The sequence below is a fragment of the Diabrotica virgifera genome, chromosome 3 (assembly GCF_917563875.1).
Source record: "Diabrotica virgifera virgifera chromosome 3, PGI_DIABVI_V3a".
NCBI classification, from domain to species: Eukaryota; Metazoa; Arthropoda; class Insecta; order Coleoptera; family Chrysomelidae; genus Diabrotica; species Diabrotica virgifera.
In genome coordinates this window covers 173,397,171-173,420,646 of record NC_065445.1, presented here as the reverse complement: position 1 = coordinate 173,420,646, position 23,476 = coordinate 173,397,171, and the positions used below count along the sequence as shown (strand labels likewise).

The following is a 23,476-nucleotide window of genomic DNA, read 5'->3' as shown; positions in this document are numbered from 1 at the left end:
AAAGGTATTTGAGCAAGTTGTTCCAAATATTATTATAACCCCACATACCAAATTTCATAACAAAATTCGCACTTTTAGATTTTTCATTATTTTTAGTCAGGACCCTAAAATCCGTTGTCCCGAGACGCACCCAACCACCCAACGGAGCTGAGAAGCTACACTGCCTCCCTTGGTATATCTCCGGGCAGCGTGTGATGGCGCCGTAGATGCCACTGTTAGGAGACCGGGTCTCCTTAAACGCCTGCTGCGCTGCAGGGAGCATTAGCAACGGAGAAAGCAGGGCTTCTCGGCTCCGTTCGTGCATCTCGGGATAACCCAGGGTCCTGCCTACAATAATATGTAATAAAACTGAGACGCGATCATGCGTTCTAATGCTAATGCTCCGTACGTATGGATAATTAGTGATAATATGGAATTTACACGTTGTATAATAGTGAGAGTAATTGTTGTTTTCGCGATTCATGATAAACAAAACAGTATAGAGTGTGTAAAAAATTTATGGGGAGGCTGAGCCTCTCTTGCCTCCTCTGACGAGCCGCCACTGGCTACAACTCTACTTCTACTGGGTTTACAGACTTCATATAATATACAAAAAAATTTCACTTTTTTGTAAGCTATATTTTTGCTAAGAGAATTTTTTTTTTTCGATAAAATACTTTTTGAGTTATTTGTGAAAAACCGTCTAAAAACGTGGTTCTTTTGTTGAAAAATGAACATATTTACTCGAAAATTACTCGAATATTGAATTGGTGAAAAACTCGATCGAACCAAAGTTGCTTAGAATTAGTCAGTTCATCCAATTCCGGAATTATTTTGAAGCAGGGGCGTCATTTGGGCGTCCAGGGGGGGCATTTGCCCCCTGGCCGTGAAAATGACTGAAATTTACAAAAATACATCAATATTCATCATAACATCATATATAATGTATTGTATATATAGTGCTTGCCCCCCCCCCCCCCCAAACAAAATTTCAAATGACGCTCCTGTTTTGAAGGAATGTTTTTTCACCCCCAAGAAGGGGTTAAACTCACTCTCAGGGCAACAGCCCTGGCACATTAGCACAATATCAATTTTTTCTTTCACATGTTAGCTATATATGTGTATGCCACATGTCAATACAAGCAATTTTTTAAAATTCACAGCAAAAACCGTGAGTGCATGGACTATTCTTTGAAGACTAAAATATCAAAATGAAACAAGCAGCATAAAATCATAACAAAATAAATTAAAATGCCTGACTCCTGACATGTTCTCGCACATAAGGGTGCGTTCACTACGGAGACCAAAGGATGGTATCCTCGCCTAGAACAGAGTGTCCTACTCTTTATATTCGTGAATTCTCGCATTTAAAATAATGTATTTATTTTACATAGCGATCGATAATATAAGGTTTGTTCCAACACGACCGAGAACCGTCACGAAACGGTAACGCTTCTGCGCAGTAAACAAAATCCGTTCCAACAAAAATATGATCGTCATCGGATCGTCCTTCCCACTGTTCCAACAAGAATTGTGATCTTTCGGTGACGGTTTCGTGATGATCATTTCAGTAATCGGGCAAATGCATAATGAGCTGGTTGGACTGACTTGCGCACTAGGATTTAATTCTTTAAAGTTTTTGAGCCTTTGATCGACTAAAAGCACACAAGCTGTCACCAACAAAAATGACAAATATATGATTACCGTCATGGGACGATAACTGGGCGATACAATTACGAACATGCGCACAACAAACGGTACAAGTAGTTTCGTGACGGTTTCTGGACCGTCCAAAAGTTCATGTTGGAACAAACCTATAGTTTCGATCGATTACATTATTTTAAATGCGAGAATTCACGAATATGAAGAGTAGGATACTCTGTTCTAGGCGAGGATACCTTCCTTTGGTCTCCGTAGTGAGTAAACCCTATAAGAATCGGCAGTAACTGGATGATATTCTAATAAAATTTCGTGTGCATTTATACCTTCTTCTTCTTTAGGTGTCGTATCCATGAAAATTTCTTTCGACCAATCCAACATTTTCCCTACATTTTTCCTTGTATTATAAGGAGAAGTAAATGGTATTTACATAGGTTCCCTAATTATATTGCCGAAATGTTCTGTTTTTCTATTTGTTTTCTCCTGTTTATACTTATCCTATTTACATGTCTCAACTATTATTTTAAAATTAATTTTTGTTTTTTTGCAATTTTTGACCCCGGGTTTTCGCGCCCCTAACGGATGGCGCCCGTGTGCATTGCACACTTTGCACATATGGTAGCGGGGGCCCTGCATACGGATGCTGAGACTAAGGAAGATGAGGGAATTCTACAATTTACAATTCACGTCCCATCTGCTCAGCGCGGTAAAGTACCAACGAGAATGGTTCCCTTCGTACTCCAATCAGAGTAAATGTAAATCAAAAATGAATAACCATTTTCAATTTCGTTGCAAAACGAAAATACAGCCGAACCATATTCCAGTCCAATCAGAGAATGCAGCAAGCACCTCTACCGGTTCCTAGAATATGGTTCGGCTGTATTTTCGTTTTGCAACGAAATTGAAAATGGTTATTCATTTTTGATTTACATTTACTCTGATTGGAGTACGAAGGGAACCATTCTCGTTGGAACTTTACCGCGCTGAGCAGATGGGACGTGAATTGTAAATTGTAGAATTCCCTCATCTTCCTTAGTCTCAGCATCCGTATGGCTTGCAAATTGTAGAAGCCTCGGAGGTGTAACCAGAGAAGGTTCCCATTGTTTTCATTCTGGTGGGATGTAGAATACCATTATGTTGTTTTATATGCCATTAGAGTGAAAACTTAGTCTTTTTATTTCTAAACATTATTCATCGTAGAATATACAAACAGGTAGAACAAGACATTGGACAAACTCAGTTCGGATTTAGAAATGCTCAAGGAACCATAGAAGCATTATTTGCAGTAAATGTGCTAATACAGAGATGTTTAGATGTAAACCAGGACATCTATGTCTGCTTCCTAGATTATAACAAGGCATTCGATACGGTGAAACATAATCCGTTAATAAAACTACTGAGAACAAAGAACATCGACACACGGGATATAAGAATAATAAATAATCTGTATTATGAACAAGAAGCTGTCATAAGAATAAATAATTTAAACACCAATAAAATAAAAATCAAAAGAAGCGTTAGACAGGGCTGTGTCTTGTCGCCATCACTGTTTAATGCATACTCAGAAGAAATATTCAAAAAGCATTAGAAGATGAAGTAGCAGGCATAAAAATAAATGGCCTACCCATATGTAAAATTAGATACGCCGGTGACACAATACTAATAGCAGAAACTATTACAGATCTACAAAGAATTTTAGATAAGGTTGTTGCAACGAATGAAGAATTTGGTCTGTCACTAAACATAAAGAAAACAAAATTCATGGTTATATCAAAGAAAAATATTAGAAACATCAATCTACATGTAAATAATAAGACGATAGAACGAGTTCAGAATTATAATTATTTAGGGACAAACATTAGTGAAACAAACGATTATACCAAAGAAATACGAATTAGAATAGAAAAGGCTAGAAGTGCATTCACTAATATGAAACAAATATTATTTAGTAGAGACCTCAGCCTAAATCTTAGAAAGCGAGTAATAAAATATTATGTATTTTCTGTTCTTTTCTATGGTGTGGAGACATGGACTCTTAATAAACAATGTCTCAATAGATTGGAAGCATTTGAGATGTGGACGTATCGAAGAATGCTGAGAATCTCTTGGACAGACAGAATAACCAATGAGCAAGTACTAAGGAGAATACAGAACAGCAGGGAGAGACTGGATTCCATCAAAATAATAAAACTTCAATACTTGGGTCATATAACACGTGCTGACAGATATGAACTCCTAAAATTAATTATGCAGGGAAAGATTCAAGGAAGGCGCAGCATAGGTAGGAGAAAAATGTCCTGGCTGAGAAATCTCAGAGAATGGTTTGGATGCAGCTCAACTGAACTCTTTCGGGCTGTAGTGTCAAAAGTGAGAATAGCAATGATGATTGCCAACCTTCGTCGCGGAGATGGCACGTAAAGAAGAAGAAGAATAAATTAAAAATTACAGATATAATTCTGAATGAGCAACTTGAGACAAACAACTCTCCCCTCCTCAACCTATTCAGTTAGAAACTTTAAACTGCTCATAGTAAAATAAATCACTTGAGAAAGGCATTCTGCCGAAACAGCTATAGTGACATTAAGTATAATACATTTTGTGGAAGTATTGAAAACAAAAGTTTTCAGTGTTTTGTTGTTAGATTACGGTAATGTTATGTTTGTATCTATGTAATTGTTAGTTTTTTGTAGTTTGTTCCTGATGTAGATGAAAAAATACATAATCATCGTTGATTAGGCATGGAAGACGATGTAGTCGAAATCACTTCGATGGAACAAAATAATTGTCATTCAACTTTTGAAATCAATTTTGTTTAAGGCCATGGGTACATAATTCGCAAACATTTTACGGCTATCCGTACTTTTTCTGTCTTAACACGGCAAATTACGTGTAGTAAAATTCTCACTGGTATGGAAACTGATGTAAACATTAGGTTGACAGTGACATTGTCATTAGAAAGGTAGAGATGGCTATTTTGGTTTCGTTCAGTTTTTGAATGTTCTTGGATAACCTTTACTTGTTTAAATGATAGGATTATTTTTTCACTAATTATGTATTCATTAGTTACCATTATTTATACAGGGTGTCCCGAAAAGATTGATCATAAAATTTATGATCAATCTTTGATTTAATTATACCACAGATTATGGGGTCAAAAATAGGTTGACTAAACCTCACTTACCTATATACAATAGTGCCCACAAAAAAGTTACAGCCCTTTGAAGTTACAAACTGAAAATCGATTTTTTTTCATATATCGAAAACTCTTAGAGATTTTTTATTGAAAATGGACATGTGGCATTCTTATAGTAGCAACATCTTAAAAAAAATTAAAGTGAAATTTGTGCACCCCATAAACATTTTATGGGGGTTTTGTTCCCTTAAACCCCCCCAAACTTTTGTGTACGTTCCAATTAAATTATTATTGTTGCACTATTAGGTAAACACAATAGTTCTAAAACTTTTTTGCCTCTTAGTACTTTTTCGATAAGCCAGCGTTTATCGAGATATTTTGAATATTTGTCGAATCCACCACATATTTGTATATGGTTAAGTACGATTATAGAGAGCTGTTAATAATCTGAAAATTTATTTATAATTTGCATTATTAGGTATATTTTGAAAAAGAAGCCACATCTCGATAAAAGGTGACATCAAAAAAAGACTAAGAGGCAAAAAAGTTTTAAAAACACTGTGTTTACCTAATGGTACCACAAAAATAGTTCAATTGGAACGTACACAAACATTTGGGGGGTTTAAAGGAACAAAACCCCCATAAAATTTTTATGTAAACATATTAAAAAAGAAGCCGCATCCCGATAAAAACGGGCTTATCTAAAAAATACAAATAGGCCAAAAAGTTTTAGAAACGTTGTGTTTAACTAATGGTACCACAATAATGAATTAATTGGAACGTACACAGAAGTTTGGGGGGGGGGGGTGTAAGGGAACAAAACCCCCATAAAATTTTTATGGGGTGGACAAATTTCACTATAATTTTGTTTTAAGATGTTCCTGCCATAAGAATGTCCCAAGTCCATTTTCAGTAAAAAATCTCAAATAGTTTTCAATATATTGAAAAAAATCGATATTCATTTTGTAATTTCAAAGGGCTGTAACAGGGTTGGAAAAAACCCGGGTTTTTTTTAAAAGCCCAACCCGACGGGTTTTTTAGGATTTTTTCGGGTTTTTTTGGGGATTTTCAGTTTTTTATTTAGATTTGATATATAGTTTCTGCTCTATCAAAAGTTTTACAAAAATTATGAATTTTATTGCAAAAATAATAAAATAACAAAATATGCTTACAAAATAAAGCAACTTGACAATGTCGGCAATTTATAAGCAACTATCACATATATGTTGAAATTGGGACAGAGAAGGAGCAAGAATTTGATAAAAATATCTCCCAAATATTAGATAATATCGCCATATATAGAGAGGCTCTGTATTTGCAAAAACAACTTGCCGTTATTGTGAAAGCTCTAGACAGATTCCAAAGTGATTCTGTAAACATTTCTGATGCAGTAGAAATATGGAAAGATGCCCTCGACCATGATTTGTTACAGTCATACAGACAAGAAATAAAAAAGAGATATGACTTTGCCATTCAACCATTTCACCTTTTTGCAAATACTATGGATCACAAATACATGGGAAGATGACTTCCATCCAGGGGAAGAAGAGGAAACAGTCGAACAATGGGTTGCATCGAATCTTTCTGATGAGTTTTTGGCAGTGATGTTATCATTCAAGATTAAGGATACAGACATGTTCCCCGCAACACTTTTCAAAGAAGAACTTGTCAAAAAATTCTCAACAAAGAAATGGTGGAAGCTGATATCAATAAAAAATAAAAAAACAAATAAAATACCATATGAATTTTGTATTTATATGTTATCTTTGTTCTCATGTCCAGCTTCATCTGCATCTATTGAGCGGATTTTTTCTTCATATGGATTAATATGGACTAAGCTTCGCAACAGATTAGGTGCCGATAGAGCTGCAAACTTGGTAAAAATATATAATCATTTAAGAACCGAGTCCTCGTCCTCGACCGAGTCTAACGAATAACGAATGGGAATTGGGAATGTGACAAAAATACAGATTCTGATTTTCCTGATAACTAATATGCTTTGCTGATGCTTTGTTTAACAAGAAACTTGTTTATTTTTTTATTTGTCTATATATTTAAAATAAGTGTTTTATTAGTTTAGTTTCAGTTTCTCTCGTTTTGTGTTCACCTACTACTTACTTCATGGTATTTATGCTAGTTTTTGTTTTTATTCAGAAATAAATATGACGTTCATTCAACTGAAAATTTGCTATTTTTGAAAAAACCCCAAAAAACCCAATAATAGTGGGTTTTATCAATTGAAAAACCCGAAAAAACCCGCTGGGTTTTATAAGATGGGGAAATTCTATGCCAACCCTGGGCTGTAACTTTTTTTATGAGCACATTTGTACTAAGGTAAGTTAGGTTCAATAGACCTATTTTTGACCCCAGAATGTGTGGTATAATGTATGACCAATCTTTTCGGGACACCCTGTATACTATACAAATAGTCGAAAAAGAAAAAAAGTTGTAAGTTATTTTAATAATATACTACCATGGAAAGCTTAGATAACGTTTGAACATGTGAAGGACTGCGTTGTATAAATGTAGTATTACTCAATTAATTTATAAAGACTTTATTTATTTCTTTATTTGCCTAAATTAAAATATGGGACGTTGTTACAAGAAATGTGTTACTGAAAAGCGAAGAAATAGACGGTTAGCTCAATTGAAGAACTTTTTTACATAAATCAAATTAATTACTTTTGTATTTTTCAAATTAATTTTAAATTTATAGTGAAAATATGAAATTGAATTTATTCGAAATGTGGATGAACCGACGAATGTTAAGAATAAGCTGGACCATCAGAACCACGAATGAAAAATTACTGAAAATAATAAACACACGTCCTCATCTGGTCAATACTATCAAAATTAAATAGACGTCATATCTAGGACACATAATGCGCCATAGGGAATTTGAGCAGCTCCAGGTAATATTAGAAGGCAAGATCGAAAGTAAAAGGGGTTAAAGAAGAAAGAAAAAATCTTGGCTACGAAACATCAGAGATTGGACCCAGACAACAGGAAATGACTTAATTCATCAAGCCCAGAATAGAGAGACATTTGCCATATTGACCGCCAACCTCAATAGAGAAGTCACTTAGGAAAAGGAGCCGAAAATATCATTTTATTATTTTTCTCCGAGAAAAAAAAAACGTTAAAACTCTCCGTTAAAAGCGAAGCCTTTAATTATAAAATCTTAAAATGATCTATATTAAAATATGAAGTCGACATTTAATAATTCACTCAAGAAAATGGGTGTAATGCATAAAACGTAGTAGATGCTATTGCTTCAGCAAATAGTCACTACTTTGTAGCATTTTCTTTTACATAAAAGTAGGTGCTTTTGTTGAAAAGAACTTACTACACAACAGAAGTACCTACTACTGACCTGAAGTATCTACTACAAAGCGTAGCGCCAGCCGTGTCTGCATTACACCAATCGTGATGGAATTAGTTTTCCATGTGCTTGTGATTTGTAAATTCACATTTTTACGTACCAAATTATTAGAATTGTACATGAGTAAAAACGAGTGATTCCGAAGCGACAAACGAGTTACGCGAGGATAAAAATGAACAATTGTTATTTGTTAATATTCTTCACAATTATTAAATTTTATTTGATAAAAGAATGACCCCAAAAATTAAGAATCTTCTTTTTAGTTTGTAAATTTTTCTATGACACACATTCATAAATGCTGCCATATTGTAACAAAAAATACCTACGCCGAAGTCTTCCATCCACCAACTTCACTTAAACTGAAGCAAAATACATACTACTAAACAAGCACATACTTCAAAAGCGCAGTACATTCTTTTATGTATCTGGTAAACAGTAGCAAATACTACGGAGAAAAGCAAATGCTTTGTAAGTGTAGTGAAATCTTCAAAAATGTAGTACATACGTACTTGACGCATTAGCATTTACTACGTTTTATGCCACCATGGTCACTTTACTTTATAGCTAAACTCGTACCTATTTACGGTTATCGGAACAAACTCTTATAAAATAATACTTTTATGTGAACTTTAATGACTTGAAATACTTGGATTTTCCATAAATAATATATAAACAATAAATACATTTTTATTAATTGTACGCCTTAAATCAATCATTATTTTTCAAATACACTATCAATACTATTTAATAAACACCTCTTTGATTGATTTTATTATCATCGTAAAAGCGGTTAAAAGCAGTAGCAGAATCAACTGCTATATCAAAATAGCGGGTCGGACACATCTCTACTTGTTACTGTCTTGAGTCTTGTCATAACATTATATTCGACTGAGTGCGTTGTATGACAAAGATAGCGAATGTTCGATTTGGAAAATATCACCACGGACATGGTGTCCATTTTTTTCGAATCCTGAAAAAACTAATAAATATTTTAAAAAAATATAAACACAAAATGAAAGACTAAATTATTATCGAGGGCCGAAAGTCCCTTATATATCTGAATATATCTGTGGCTTGGTTCTAAAAGGGCCAATGTCAAATTTTTGTTTTTTTGTACAGGTTTCTTTTGAATTTAATATTGACCAAACAAAATGCAAAACATTCAAATTGGCCATTTTAACACCAAGTCACATAATGCGGCTTAATGCTAAAAGGGCCAGTGTCAATCTGTTGCATTTTGTTTGGTCAATATTAAATTCAAAAGAAACCTGTACAAAAAAACAAAAATTTGGCATTGGCCCTTTTCGAACCAAGCCACAGATATAAGAAGTTTCTGTCGAATGAGATATTTGAAATTAAAAATGACACTACATTTTCTCTTAGTTTTTCACCCCTGTAACTTATTAAAATAAACATTATACAAGTTCTCAGAGACTTTCGGCCCTCGCTAAAAACGTAATTTTTCATTCTGCGTTTAAATTTTTCAAAAATACTTATTAGTTTTCTCACGATTCGAAAAAAATGAATCCTCATTTGAATAGCATTGCAGCCGAAAATACGTACCCATCCTCTTAATTGGTTTATATTCCTCGCCATCTGTGTATCTTCACGCATAGTGATATTGAAGAAATCATTAAAGATATTTTATTCTATAGACTTGTAGGATGAAAATATCGTTTTTAATATGTTTACTATTAAAAATAAGTTTACTTACCTTTCTTTTGCCGAAGACGCCAATAAAAATTCTTTTTGAGGTGCCTCTTCTACTGAAGTAGCTGTCACTATATTCATTTCAGCATAAGCGCCATTCCCAGAATCGTCAACGTGATCATTCAATTTAGTTTCGAGATCTTTGTCATTCTGAAGAACACTATCGTCATTTTGAATATCGTTTTTAGGCTCATTTAATTCTACATCACGTTCAGTTAAATCATGTTTGTTGGACGCCATATCTAATTCTGTTTTGGATTCACTTTTATTTTCTTGAGATTCTGGCTCGTTTATGGTAGACTCGTTTGAAGATTCAGTTGGAGGAGATTTTAACGTTGGCTCTGTTAATTCTACATCATGTTCAGTTAAATCATGTTTGTTGGACGCCATATCTAATTTTGTTTTGGATTCACTTTTATTTTCTTGAGATTCTGGCTCGTTTATGTTAGACTCATTTGAAGATTCAGTTGGAGGAGCTTTTAACGTTGGCTCTGTTAATTCTACATCATGTTCAGTTAAATCATTTTTGTTGGACGCCATATTTAATTCTGTTTTGGATTCACTTTTATTTTCTTGAGATTCTGGCTCGTTTATGGTAGACTCATTTGAAGATTCAGTTGGAGGAGCTTTTAACGTTGGCTCTGTTAATTCTACATCATGTTCAGTTAAATCATGTTTGTTGGACGCCATATTTAATTCTGTTTTGGATTCACTTTTATTTTCTTGAGATTTTGGCTCGTTTATGGTAGACTCATTTGAAGATTCAGTTGGAGCAGCTTTTAACGTATCACTCACAAGAAGCTCAGTGTTTTTATTTATTTCACAGCTCTTCTGTTCATCCAAATTATTGCTCTGGTCATCTGGTTTAGCAGGTACAGTATCTAGTTCTTTGTCATATTCTCTTTTATTTTCTTGAGATTCTACCTTCGTTATGGTTGACTCAATTGATTCAGATTCAGATCCAGTTGGAACCGCATTTAATGTACTACCGCATTTTGTTGAATCATGATTTTTATCAAGCTCAGGATGATCAATTGGTTCAAAGCTATGTGGTTCTTCACTAGTACTTTGATAATCTAATTTTTGTTGAGGATCTAAGTTTTTTTCTAAAATACTTGTATCGATTATGCGATGTAACTGATCTGACGACACTTCGGCTTCCTCAGACTCGACTTTGTCTATGATGTTCTCGCGAGAACCTGTAAAATATTTAATATTACATTATTACAAAGCAGTGACGCTGGAAGCGGTACCCATGAGATTATATGAAACTTTGTCGCTGCCATAGCTTACATGACAATATAAACATGATTATATCCAATACTAAGGTCAAAGGCCAAAAGTCAGAAGGCCAAAGGGAAGACCCAAACTTAGATACATGGAACAAGATCTGAAAACACTTAAGATTACCGACTGGAAAAATAAAGCAAGGAACAGAACAGAATGACGGAAAATCCTAGAACAATCCAGGACCGAAAAAGGGTTGTCGAGCTACTGATGATGATGATAATATCCAATACTAAAAAATATAGGTCATAAGAAAATGGGTCATTTTTGATGTCTCGAATTTTCCAAACCTGTTGTTCGATTTAAGTGACTTTTTTATTATGTTATAGCTTTATTCTTTAACAATATCGCTGTAATACTATTGTTGCTCGACAGGTAAATAGTACATTCTTTCACGGTTTTTGCAGTAAATTTTAAAGAATCGCTTGGATTGTGATGAAATTTGGCATACGCATAGCTAACATGTCAAAGAAAAAAAAGTGATATTGTGCCGATGTGTGCTTTTGCCCTGGGGGTGACTTTCACTCCCTCTTGGGGGTGAAAAAATATATGTCAAAAATAAGTCCAGAAATAGATAAACTGACTAATTTTAAGTAACTTTTGTTCTATAGTTTTTTCGCCAAGTCAACACTTTTCGAGTTATTTGCGAGTGAATATGTTCATTTTTCAACAAAATAACCACGTTTTTAGAAACGTTCTTAGAAAAAATACAGCCTGTGAAAAAATAAAAAAAATGGTGCACGCTTGAGGTCTCTGGACCTCGTAGAACCAGAGTTATAGCCAATGAAAAATAGGTTCATATTCGCCAAATTTCAAATAGGCTATTTCAACGTGAAATATCCAAAAAATAAAGCACTTTTTGGGGAAAACCTATTATAACTTTTTAAAGTGTTTTAAAAAGCTTTATTTCTGTTTTTATAAAAAGTTTCTAGCATCAAATTTAAGCAAGTTACGCTCAAAATAAAGTTGCTCCCTTTTGTTTTGGCAAAAAAAAATCAGGAAGATCACCCCCTAATTGGCAACCTAACTGAAATTAATCTTTACCGCTCCACAATTTATTTAACTTAAGTTTTGTTTATATGATATGTAAGTTTCATTTACTCAAAGTGCTTATTTTTGAAAAAATTTGGTTTTAAAATAAAATTTTTAATTTTGAAAAATATGCTTTTTTTCAAAATAACTTAAAAATTGTTAGAGATACCAAAAATCTCAAAAAACAAAAAAGTCAGTATTACTTTTCTGAATATCTTGTATTTTTTGTTTTTCTGTAAGACAAAAATTGATTAAAATTTGGTGTTTCTAAATTTGCATACACTCGTGATCAGTGACTCGTTTAAGCCCTTTTAACTACAGCTCTTGGCAAAAATAAGGACTTTGAACCGATGAAACTTACAGATCATATAAACAATACATACACGAGTAAAGAAACTTGTGAAGTGGTAACGATTAAGTTAATCTGAGATACTAATAAGGAGGTGATTTTCCCGATTTTTTACCCAAAAAAAGGGACTAACTTTATTTTGAGCGTAACTTGTTTACTTTTGATGCTAGAAATTTTTTTTATAGAACAAAAATGAAACCTTTTTTAAATATTTTAAATAATTTGTAATGAGTTTTCCCCAAAAAGTGGTTAATTTTTTGGTTATTTCACGTTAAAGTATTCCATTTGGAATTGAACGAATATGAACCTATTTTTCATTAGCTACAACTCTGCTTTTACCAGGTATAGAGACCTAAAATATACACATTTTTTTTCAATTTTTTGCAGGCTATATTTTTGCTAAGCATTTTTTTTTCGACAAAATATTTACGTTTTGAGTTAATTGCGAAAAACCGTCTAAAAGCGAGGTTATTTTGTTAAAAAATGAACATATTCACTCGCAAATAACTCGAAAAGTATTGACTTAATGAAAAAACTCATAAAACAAAAGGTATTTAAAATTAGTCAATTTATCCATTTCCGGACTTACTTTGGACGTATATTTTTTCACCCTCCAGAAGGGGTGAAAGCCACCCCCATGGCAAAAGCACACATCGGCACAATATCACTTTTTTTCTTTGACTTGTTAGCTATGTGTATGCCAAATTTCATGTCATTCCAAGCAATTCTTTAAAATTTAGAGGTTTTGCAATATTTTACCGTTAAAGAACGTACTAAAAATGTAACTGTATACGTGGTGTACCAATCAAACTGTGGTTTTTCTCAAAGTTCGCGTCACCCTGTGGCATATTCTAGCATTTATAAAATACTGAAATTTAAAACCCAACTATAGCCTCATGTTTTTTAACATTCTGGTTTTTGAGTCATTGGCTTAGGTTGGATAATAAAAAAGTTAAGTACTTTAAGAAATAGCCATGTTTTTCATCAATACAGAGTGTGCGACAAAATTTAAAGGGTACTTCTGCATGAAAAATAAATGACAGTTTGCTTGTATTTTTCTTGTAATACCCTGTATTTTTCTTACAATCTCTCACTATCTTCATTCGAATTCCCTTGGTGGTGGTTGTTTGGGGATCATCGCATGGAAGATATGCTTAAATTAATTATGCAACGGAAGATTCATGGCATAGGAAGAAGAAAAGAAGTATCGGAATAAGAATAATCTCAATAAACATCACATCAATCGAACTATGCAGAGCACAGAGCATCTAAGATCAGAATATCCACGAATCTCGATCGACGAGACAGCACGTAAAGAAGAAATTTGTTATTTAGAGCGTAACGTTATAGTTCCGTCTATCCGGTGAACCATCGCATCCTTGTTTACAACAGCGACGGTTAATCAAAGTTCATTAGAATCCGACTAGAAAAAGTTTGACATAGGATTTTACACAATATAATGGGGATGTTTTGTTTAATATATAGCCGTTCTTTAACGGTAAAATATTGCAAAACCTCTAAATTTTAAAGAACCGCTTGGATTGACATGAAATTTGGCATACACATAGCTAACAAGTCAAAGAAAAAAAGTGATATTATGCCGATATGTGCTTTTGCCCTGGGGGTGGTTTTCACCCCCTCTTGGGGGTGAAAAAATATTCGTCCAAAGAAAGTCAGGAAATCGATAAACTGGCTAATTTTAAGTAACTTTTGTTCTATAGAGTTTTTTCACTAAGTCAATACTTTTCGAGTTATTTGGCAGTGAATATGTTAATTTTTTCAACAAAATAACCACGCTTTTAGACGGTTTTTCGCAAATAACTCAAATAGTAAGTATTTTGTCGAAAAAACATTCTTAACAAAAATATAGCCTGTAAAAAATTTAAAAAATGGTGTATATATCACGTCACTACACCTAGTAGAAGCAGAGTTATGGCTAATGAAAAATAGGTTCATATTCGTCAAATTCCAAATGGAATACTTTAACGTGAAATAACCAAAAATGAAGCACATTTCGGGGAAAACTCATTACAACTTATTTAAAGTATTTAAAAAAAGCTTCATTTTTGTTTTATAAAAAAAAATTCTAGCATCAAAATTAAACAAGTTACGTTCAAAATAATGTTAGTCCCTTTTGGTTTTGGTAAAAAAATCGAGAAAATCACTCCCTAATTAGTACCTTAAATGAACTTAATCGTTACGACTTCACAAGTTTCTTGACTCGTGTATATATTGTTTATATGATCTGTAAGTTTCATAGGTTCAAAGTCCTTATTATTGAAAGGGCTGTAGTTAAAAGGGGCGGAACTAGTCACTGATCACGAATGTATGCAAATTTAGAAACACCAAATCTCAATCAATTTTTGTTTAACAGAAAAACAAAAAAATACATAATATTCAGAAAAGCAAATCTGACTTTTTTTGTTTTTCGAGATTTTTGGTATCTCTAACAGTTTTTAAGTTATTTTGAAAAAAGCGTATTTTTCAAAATTAAAATTTTTTTAAAATTTTACTTTGAAACCAATTTTTTTTAAAAATAAGCACTTTAAATCGATGAAACTTACAGATCATATAAACACAACATAAGTAAAATAATTTGTGGAGCGGTAACGATTAATTTCATTTAAGTTGCTAATTAGGGGGTGGCCTTCCCGATTTTTTTTGCAAAAACAAAATGGACCATCTTTATTTTGAGCGTAACTTGCTTAAATTTAATGCTAGAAACTTTTTGTAAAAACAGAAATAAAGCTTTTTTAAATACTTTAAAAAAGTTATAATGGGTTTTTCCCAAAAAGTGCTTAATTTTTTGGATATTTTACGTCGAAATATTCTATTTGAAATTTGGTGAATATGAATCTATTTTTCATTGGCTATAACTCTGGTTCTACGAGATCCAGAGACCTAACGCGTACACCATTTTTTTTACTTTTTTATAGGCTATATTTTTGCTAAGAACGTTTTTTCGACAAAATACTTACTTTTTGAGTTATTTGCGAAAAACCGTCTAAAAATGTGGTTATTTTGTTGAAAAATGAACATATTCACTCGCAAATAACTCGAAAAGTGTTGACTTGGCGAAAAAGCTCTATAGAACAAAAGTTACTTAAAATTAGTCAGTTTACCCATTTCCGGACTTATTTTTGACATATATTTTTTCACCACCAAGACGGGGGGAAAGTCACCCCCAGGGCAAAAGCACACATCGGCACAATATCACTTTTTTTCTTTGACATGTAAGCTATACGTATGCCAAATTTCATGTCAATCCAAGCGGTTCTTAAAAATTTAGAGCAAAAACCGTGAAAGAATGGACTAATACAGGGTGTCCCGGAAAATAGTGCATTTCTTAAAGGTATGGGCTGAGTGAATCATTTAAAACAAAAAAGTCTTATAATATTCTTTTGTGAAGTTAACGGTTTTCAACAGAAAATATTAATTTTAATTCATTTACACGTTCATATACAGTGCACTGGAATAAGTGTTAGCCCTCACTATTAACTTATATATTTTTAGCACATAAGAAAAACGCTCAGACAGGAAGATTTTTAAAATAATCATAGTATATTGTAGCATCGATGTTTTGAGCTTTATGCAATTCCTGTTCAGATGACAGTCATAACTTTGATTTTTTTAAATAGGAAAGTACATCTTGTGACACCTCATTTAAAAGCTTTTGAAATACTGATTACAAAAATATATAATAATCTAATAGCGTAGACGCAAAATTTCCGTTCTAATGTTTTTTAAGTGCAATCATGTTTTTCGAATCCCGAGAAAAACTTTTTTTGAAAAATTTAAAAGCAGAATGAAAGATTACAGTATTATCAGGGTCGAAAGTCCCTGAAATATTCTATAATGTTTATTTTAATAATTTACAGGGGTGAAAAAAAAAAGATAATTTAGTGTGATTTTTAATTTCAAATAGCTCATTCTAAAGAAACTTTTTGGTTATTCGAAGAGATTTTCGGCACTCGGTAATAATGTAATCTTTCATTCCACGTTTAAATTTTTCAAAAAGACTTATTAGTTTTCTCAGGATTCGAGAAAAAATGAATGTATTTAAAAATAATTCGACCAAAATTTTGCGCCTACGCTGTCAAAAAGGATTAAAGTATTATACATTCTTGTAATCAGTATTTCAAAAGCTTTTAAATGATGTGTCACATGATGTACTTTCCTATTTAAAAAAAACCAAAGTTATGCCTGTCACCTGAAGAGGGATCGCGAAAAGTTCAAAACATTGATGCTATAATACTCATGTCAACAGTTAGTTACCCAAAGGAAGGAAGCCTACAAAACGTACAAGCGCAATATTAACTTCAAATTATGTCAATGTAAAAAAATAGATGCGCTCTGCAAAAGAACCTTCAAATTGAAAGCCAAACATGCTTGGGCAGACTATTATACTCAACTCAATATTAATTCAAATCCCTCGGAAATTTGGCGACGGATTAATAGATTTCAAAAGAAGAAAAAAGATATCCAACCCTGTGCAGAAGATGAGGTGGAACTACTTTTTCATAAATTAGCTCCAAGTTTTGTTAGTCCTTACATTCACTACACACCCACTAGTAATCATGATCATTCTCTTCTAGCCCCAGTTACACTAAGAGAGTTAGAACTTAATATCAAATCGTCAAAACTTACTGCTCCAGGCTTAGATGGCATTAATTATACGATGATTAAAAAGCTCCCTGACCCGGCGAAACACTTTCTTTGCAAAATATATAATAATATACTTTCAGGAGATACGGATTATTCCTCATTAAAACAGTGTCTAATTATCCCTATTCCTAAGTTCAGTGACAACAAAGCTCTGCGACCCATTTCTCTAATGTCTTGTGTATTAAAAACTTTGGAAAGGATTATCAAACTCAGACTAGAATGGTGGTTAGAAAATAATAACATCCTCCCCCAATCCCAGTTTGGTTTTCGGCAAGGTAAAGGTACTCTCGATTGTGCAGCCAATCTTGCAACAGAAATTCAGTTGGCTTTTTCAGAAAACCATTATTCAGCTGCCTTATTTTTAGATATCTCTAGTGCTTATGAAAGCGTGTTGTTGGATTGTTTATATGAAAAGTTAACATGCATCCATATACCTCCACAATTTGCATTTGTTCTTATTAATATGTTCCTCAGACGACAGATTTTTATAAAATGCAATACAAATACTCTAGGTCCTAGAGAGGTTAACTCTGGTCTGCCACAGGGGTCGGTGTTGAGCCCGCTTCTATTTAATATCTATACCCTCGATGTTCACAACCTTGGTATGAATGCAATAATTTTACAATATGTTGACGATTTTTCTATATACACTACTCATAAAAACTACTCTCAATGTGTTAGTAAAGTATATAGTGCACTGCTGCTCTAAATACTTTCCTGAACAGGGATTTGAAATATCACCTCATAAATCTGCTATTGTATTTTTTACCAGACACCAATTACCAGAACTTAATTGCCTAACAATTCAAAATTACGCTATACCTGTTTGCAAAACATACACATATCTGGGTATCATATTTGATTGCAAACTGACCTGGTCTGATCACATATCAAGATGCATTAAGAAAAGTGAAAAAAGTCTAAATATCCTAAGAGCAATTAACATATATCATTGGGGCGCTGAACCTAACATTAACTTGATTTTCTACCGAGCGTACACTCGTTCTATCCTAGATTATGGTTGTTTTTTGTATGGATCAGCCACTAATTCCAGACTTTTACAAATAGATAGGGTGCAGAGGTTCTACGCATTGTTCTTGGTGGTTCTCCTTGCAGAGTGTGGCGAACCCCCCATGCCCCATGCAACTTCGACGACAGTTCTTAGCTGAAAAATTCGTCGTTAAACAAAAACGATTTATACACAACGACCTTATTAAAAAGTTAGGCATCTTAACTGCATATAGCTAGACTAATAAATACTGGCACAACAGAAACTGTCCCCCTTTAGCTGATGCATTTGCAACAGTCTCAAATATCGAACTACGTGATGATTCTGGTTTGCCGTTCTTCACGGCTAAATTCAATATACAGGATGTCCCAGACTAATTTAGCCACGCTATATCTCTTAAACGAATAGAGATTTTCGAATGGGACAAAAAGTGATATATTCTACTTGTAATACACTTTAATATGGCGTACAAAAAAATCACCCCCTAAATATTCATCCCTTAGTTACAACCCCTAACTTTAATTTTTTTAATAGCACCCTGTATATTTTTTTTATAGTTTTGGATGTGGTCTTTTATCATATGTTCAACACATTTTTTGAAAATAAAATCGGTTCGTAAATAACCAAGAAACTATCAGTTTACTTTTGTTAATTGTGTGTCCCAGACTAATTTTTCCAGGCTATATTTCTTAAACGAATAGAGATTTTCGAATGGGACAAAAACTGATCTATTCCATTTGTAATACACTTTCATATGGCGTAGAAAAAATTCATCCCCTAAATATTCATCCCTAACTTACAGGGTGCTATTAAAAAAATAAAGTTAGGGGTCGTAACTAAGGGATGAATATTTAGGGGATAATTTTTTTTCCACGCCATATTAAAGTGTATTACAAATGTAACAGATCAGTTTTTGTCCCATTCGAAAATCTCTATTCGTTTAAGAAATATAGCCTGGATAAATTAGTCTGGGACACATAATTAACAAAGCTAAACTGATATTTTCTTGGTTATTTACAAACCGATTTTATTTTCAAAAAATGTCTTGAATAGACGATAGAACACCACATCCAAAACTATAAAAAATATACAGGGTGCTATTAAAAAAATTAAAGTTAGGGGTTGTAACTAAGGGATGAATATTTAGGGGATGATTTTTTTCTACGCCATATTAAAGTGTATTACAAGTAGAATAGACCACTTTTGTCCCATTCGAAAATCTCTATTCTTTTAAGAGATATAGCGTGGCTAAATTAGTCTGGGACACCCTGTATGTCTTACACAATCAAATATCATTTTTCCAGAATATAACGATAACCCAGCAATTAATAACATATCTATGCAAATAGAATTAGAGAAGTTAGGTAATGTTCATAAATTTTTTACAGACGGATCCAAATCCCCTACTGGAACATGACGTGCAGTGTACAGAGAAAACACAAACGAAAGTTTGTTGTTTAAACTAAACAAAAACTCTACAATCTTTACAGCAGAGGCACTTGCTATATTTAAGGCTTTGGATTGGGCAAACAATTCACTGCTACCCATGTCAAACTTGGCTGTAATATCGGATTCGAAATCTGTTTTATCAGCTCTGGTGGACCTCGTTACCTCCCTATACAATAACTCAATAATCGTGGAAATTTTGACAACCTTAAGAGCCTTAGATTATAAACAGATAAATACATTCTTCATATGGGCCAAAGGGCATTCCTCCATAACGGGAAACGAAACAGCTGACAAACTGGCAAAAAGAGCTATCACTGATGGCAAACAAGCTCCAGAATTAACGCTACAAGACGCATTATCTATATGTAAGCAAAACCTAAGAACTAAATGGGCAGACAAATGGACAATAATTAGATCTAACAATGCATTTCAGTACTGCACGCTCTTTCCAACACTTCCTTTTACAAAGCTTGCTAAAAAAAGCCATCCCAATAGAAAAATTAACACCAAATACATTAGGTGCCTCTTCGGACACGCAGCAGTCAACTCCAAGCTTTATAAGATGAAATTGGCCACATCCCCCCTCTGTGACTGCAGTGACAGTTTTGACGACTTTAATCACTGGATTTTTCAATGCAGTCATAATTCTAATGCCACCTCTTACCTTACTATGGAACTAACTAAACTAAAAATCCCGTTTCCTCAAAATTAACTGTCTATTATGCTGGAGTGCATCCATAATCCCGAAGCAATTTTTTATAACTTCTTGTTATAATACCAGTTAGGTATTAAATATACAGGGTGTTTCATTAATAATTCCATCCATATAGTAACTGAAGAAACCTTAGCACAAAATACGAAGATTTACCATAAAACACTTAAATAAAATGTGGTTCCTTAATGTGTTACAGGGTGTTTTATCTAAAAATTTAAAAACTATTTTTGCTCAGCATTTTAAAACTATTCGACGTATCCTTTTCATACTTGGCAGAAAGTGCGACTACTATACACCCTACTAAATTATGATAAACAAACGTTTCTAGCTACTACCAGAGGCGTACGACAGGGGATAGTGAATGGTTGACCCTTCTCAAATTCTACGTCACTGGAGGAATTACTATTTTAGTGCCATTTTTAGATTCTCCAATACTTTCTACGTAAATAATATACTCCTCACTGGTAACGATAAAGTCATTAAAGTCATTAGTTTTCGAGATATTTGAAGTTAAATATGAAACGGCACAGTTATTTTGATTAATTTATGATATGATTCATATGATTAAAATTTAACAATTATTTGTACCCAGTACTTTAAAACTATTTGGCGTATCTTTATCATACTTGGCAGAAAGTGTAGGTACTGTACACCCTACTAAATTAAGATAAATAAACGTTTCTAGCTACTACCAGAGGCGTACGACAGGGGATAGTGGCTGGTTGACCCTTCCCAAATTCTACGCCACTGACGAAATTGCTATTTTAGTGTAATTTTTTGATTTTTTAATACTTTTTATGTAAATAATATACTCTTCATTCGTAAAGATAAAATTATTAGTTTTCGAGATATTTGAAATTAAAAATGAAGCGACACAATACATTAATCAAAATAACCGTGTCGTTTCATTTTTAACTTCAAAGATCTCGAAAACTAATGACTTTATCGTTACAAATGTAGAGTATATTATTTTCATAGAAAGTATCGGAGAATCCAAAAATTGAACTAAAATAGAAATTCTGCCAGTGGCGTAGAATTTGGAAAGGGTCAACCATTCACTTTCCCCCGTCGTACGCCTCTGGTAATCGACAGAAACGTTTGTTTAACATAATTTAGTAGTTTGTACAGTACCTATACTTCCTGCCAAGTATGAAAAGGATACGTTGAATAGATTTAAAATGCTGAGCAAAAATAATTTTTAAATTTTTAGATAAAACACCCTGTGACTCAGTAAGGAACCACATTTTATTTAAGTGTTTTACGTTAAATCTTCGTATTTTGTGCTAAGGTTTCTCCAGTTACCATATGGACAATTATTAATGAGAGAAATAAATGTCGACTCGATTCTAGTTTTCTGTTGACCCAGATATGAAAATATCAAAAGGCACCGCTAGGGAAATATTCCAAAAATGCGGTTCAGAGAAACTATATGAAACGAGTCTTTGTACTCTCATACAGAGTATGGCATTAGTAAAATACAAAATTTGTATTTTTAATAATGATTTGTATTTTTACTAATGCCATACTCTGTATGAGAGTACAAAGACTCCTTTCATATGGATTCTCTGAACCGCATTTTTGGAATATTTTCCTAGCGGTGCCTTTTGATATTTTCATATCTGGGTCAACAGAAAACTAGAATCGAGTCGACATTTATTTCACTTATTCCCCGTTAGAGGGCGTTCTAACCTTACTCCGGTATAAATAGTTTTATTGTATACCGAGAACTACGGAAGTTTCGATGTAAATTTGTCTTCTTGCATAGCCTCCTTGATAACAGGTAGACCTAGAAATATCGCTATCGGGGGATGGCAGGAGACAGATTTAAATCAAAACGAAACAGTCTATTTTTGTATTTTTAATTATTAATGAAACACCCTGTATATGTATAGATTTGTAAAAACTGTATTTGTACCAAATAATTGTATTCAGTTACTGTATTTATATGTATAGATTTGTAAGAATTGTATTTGTACCAAATTGTGTTCAGTTATATGTATAGACTTTCAAATGTTATAAATTTTCGTGGCAAAACGGGTTCTTCCCAATGCCAATAAACAAAAAAAACTTTAAAACAGTGCTGAGGCCTCTTAAATAATCCGATTTTAATTATGTAAAGTGTATTAGATAGGTAGAGAACTTCTTTATATGTAAAAAAAATTAGCAAACTTCTAAATAGTCTACTTTTTGTTCAGAAAGTTTTTAAAAAATTTGAACAATTTAAGTATGTTGTAAGAATTTTCTAAGCCAATTATGAAGGTTCTAAGTGCAACCAAAATGGTTGAAAAACATTGAATAAAACAGTCTTTTTTGCCCCCTTATTTTCTATTTTTTGCTATTTTGCAGAAAGGGTAATAATTTAAGACATTTTAAACCAGTCGTATATTATACAAAATTCAATTATCTTTATATTCTTTCCCCACGACTTTGTTCCCAAATGGATCGTTTTAAAATTATAAGCAATGAAAGTAAAAAAAATCGATATTTTTCGAAATTTTTAAATATTTAAATTTTTTTATTAATGTTCCGGGCATATTTGAGAAGGAGCATAAGTCAATTATAATTATTGAAGTTGTCACCTAACTTTATCTACAAAAATCCGAATGCCACGTCTCACATCCACCTCAAAAAAGATCCGCCCTGGTCTATTAAGGAACGCACTATTTTCCGGGACACCCTGTATAGTCTTTTACTAGCTGAAAGTTTCTTCCCAGCAATCACATTGTGTAATAAATAGTATTAAATTTTCATTAAATTAAGAATTATTCTTAGTGTAGGAAACAGAGGTTGAACCTTGCAAAATGGACACAAGTCGGGTTTTATTTTTTTTTCTGGTATATCAAGGGGTGCTTATTATAAGACTAACTTTTTCTGAAAAAAATTCGCCCCGGAACCCCATTTTCACCCCTTTAAAGGGGGTAATTTGTGGTTTTTGCGGAACGTAGCCCTTCGTGTACCTTTTACAAAAAATTTATTTTATAAAAATAAGAAGAGGACTATATTTTCGACGATTTATTTCCCGACAGCATCTGTCTATCATCCACCGTTTAGCGGGGGTGGCGCCCCAAAGTTGACAAGTTTTTAAAAAATATATATTTTTCCCTAAC

At 33.2% G+C, this 23,476-nt stretch overlaps 1 protein-coding gene across 4 annotated transcripts in view; it reads right to left on the bottom strand.

Moving 5' to 3' along the window:
• LOC114334840 (gem-associated protein 5) overlaps nucleotides 1-23,476 on the bottom strand; it is a 284,268-nt gene that overhangs the window by 138,869 nt on the left and 121,923 nt on the right. For all 4 annotated transcript variants that reach the window (XM_028284946.2, XM_028284949.2, XM_028284947.2 and 1 more), the window contains exon 6: nucleotides 9,868-11,062. In XM_028284946.2, the coding sequence (XP_028140747.2) occupies nucleotides 9,868-11,062 (1,195 nt within the window). The remainder of the gene's footprint in view (nucleotides 1-9,867; nucleotides 11,063-23,476) is intronic.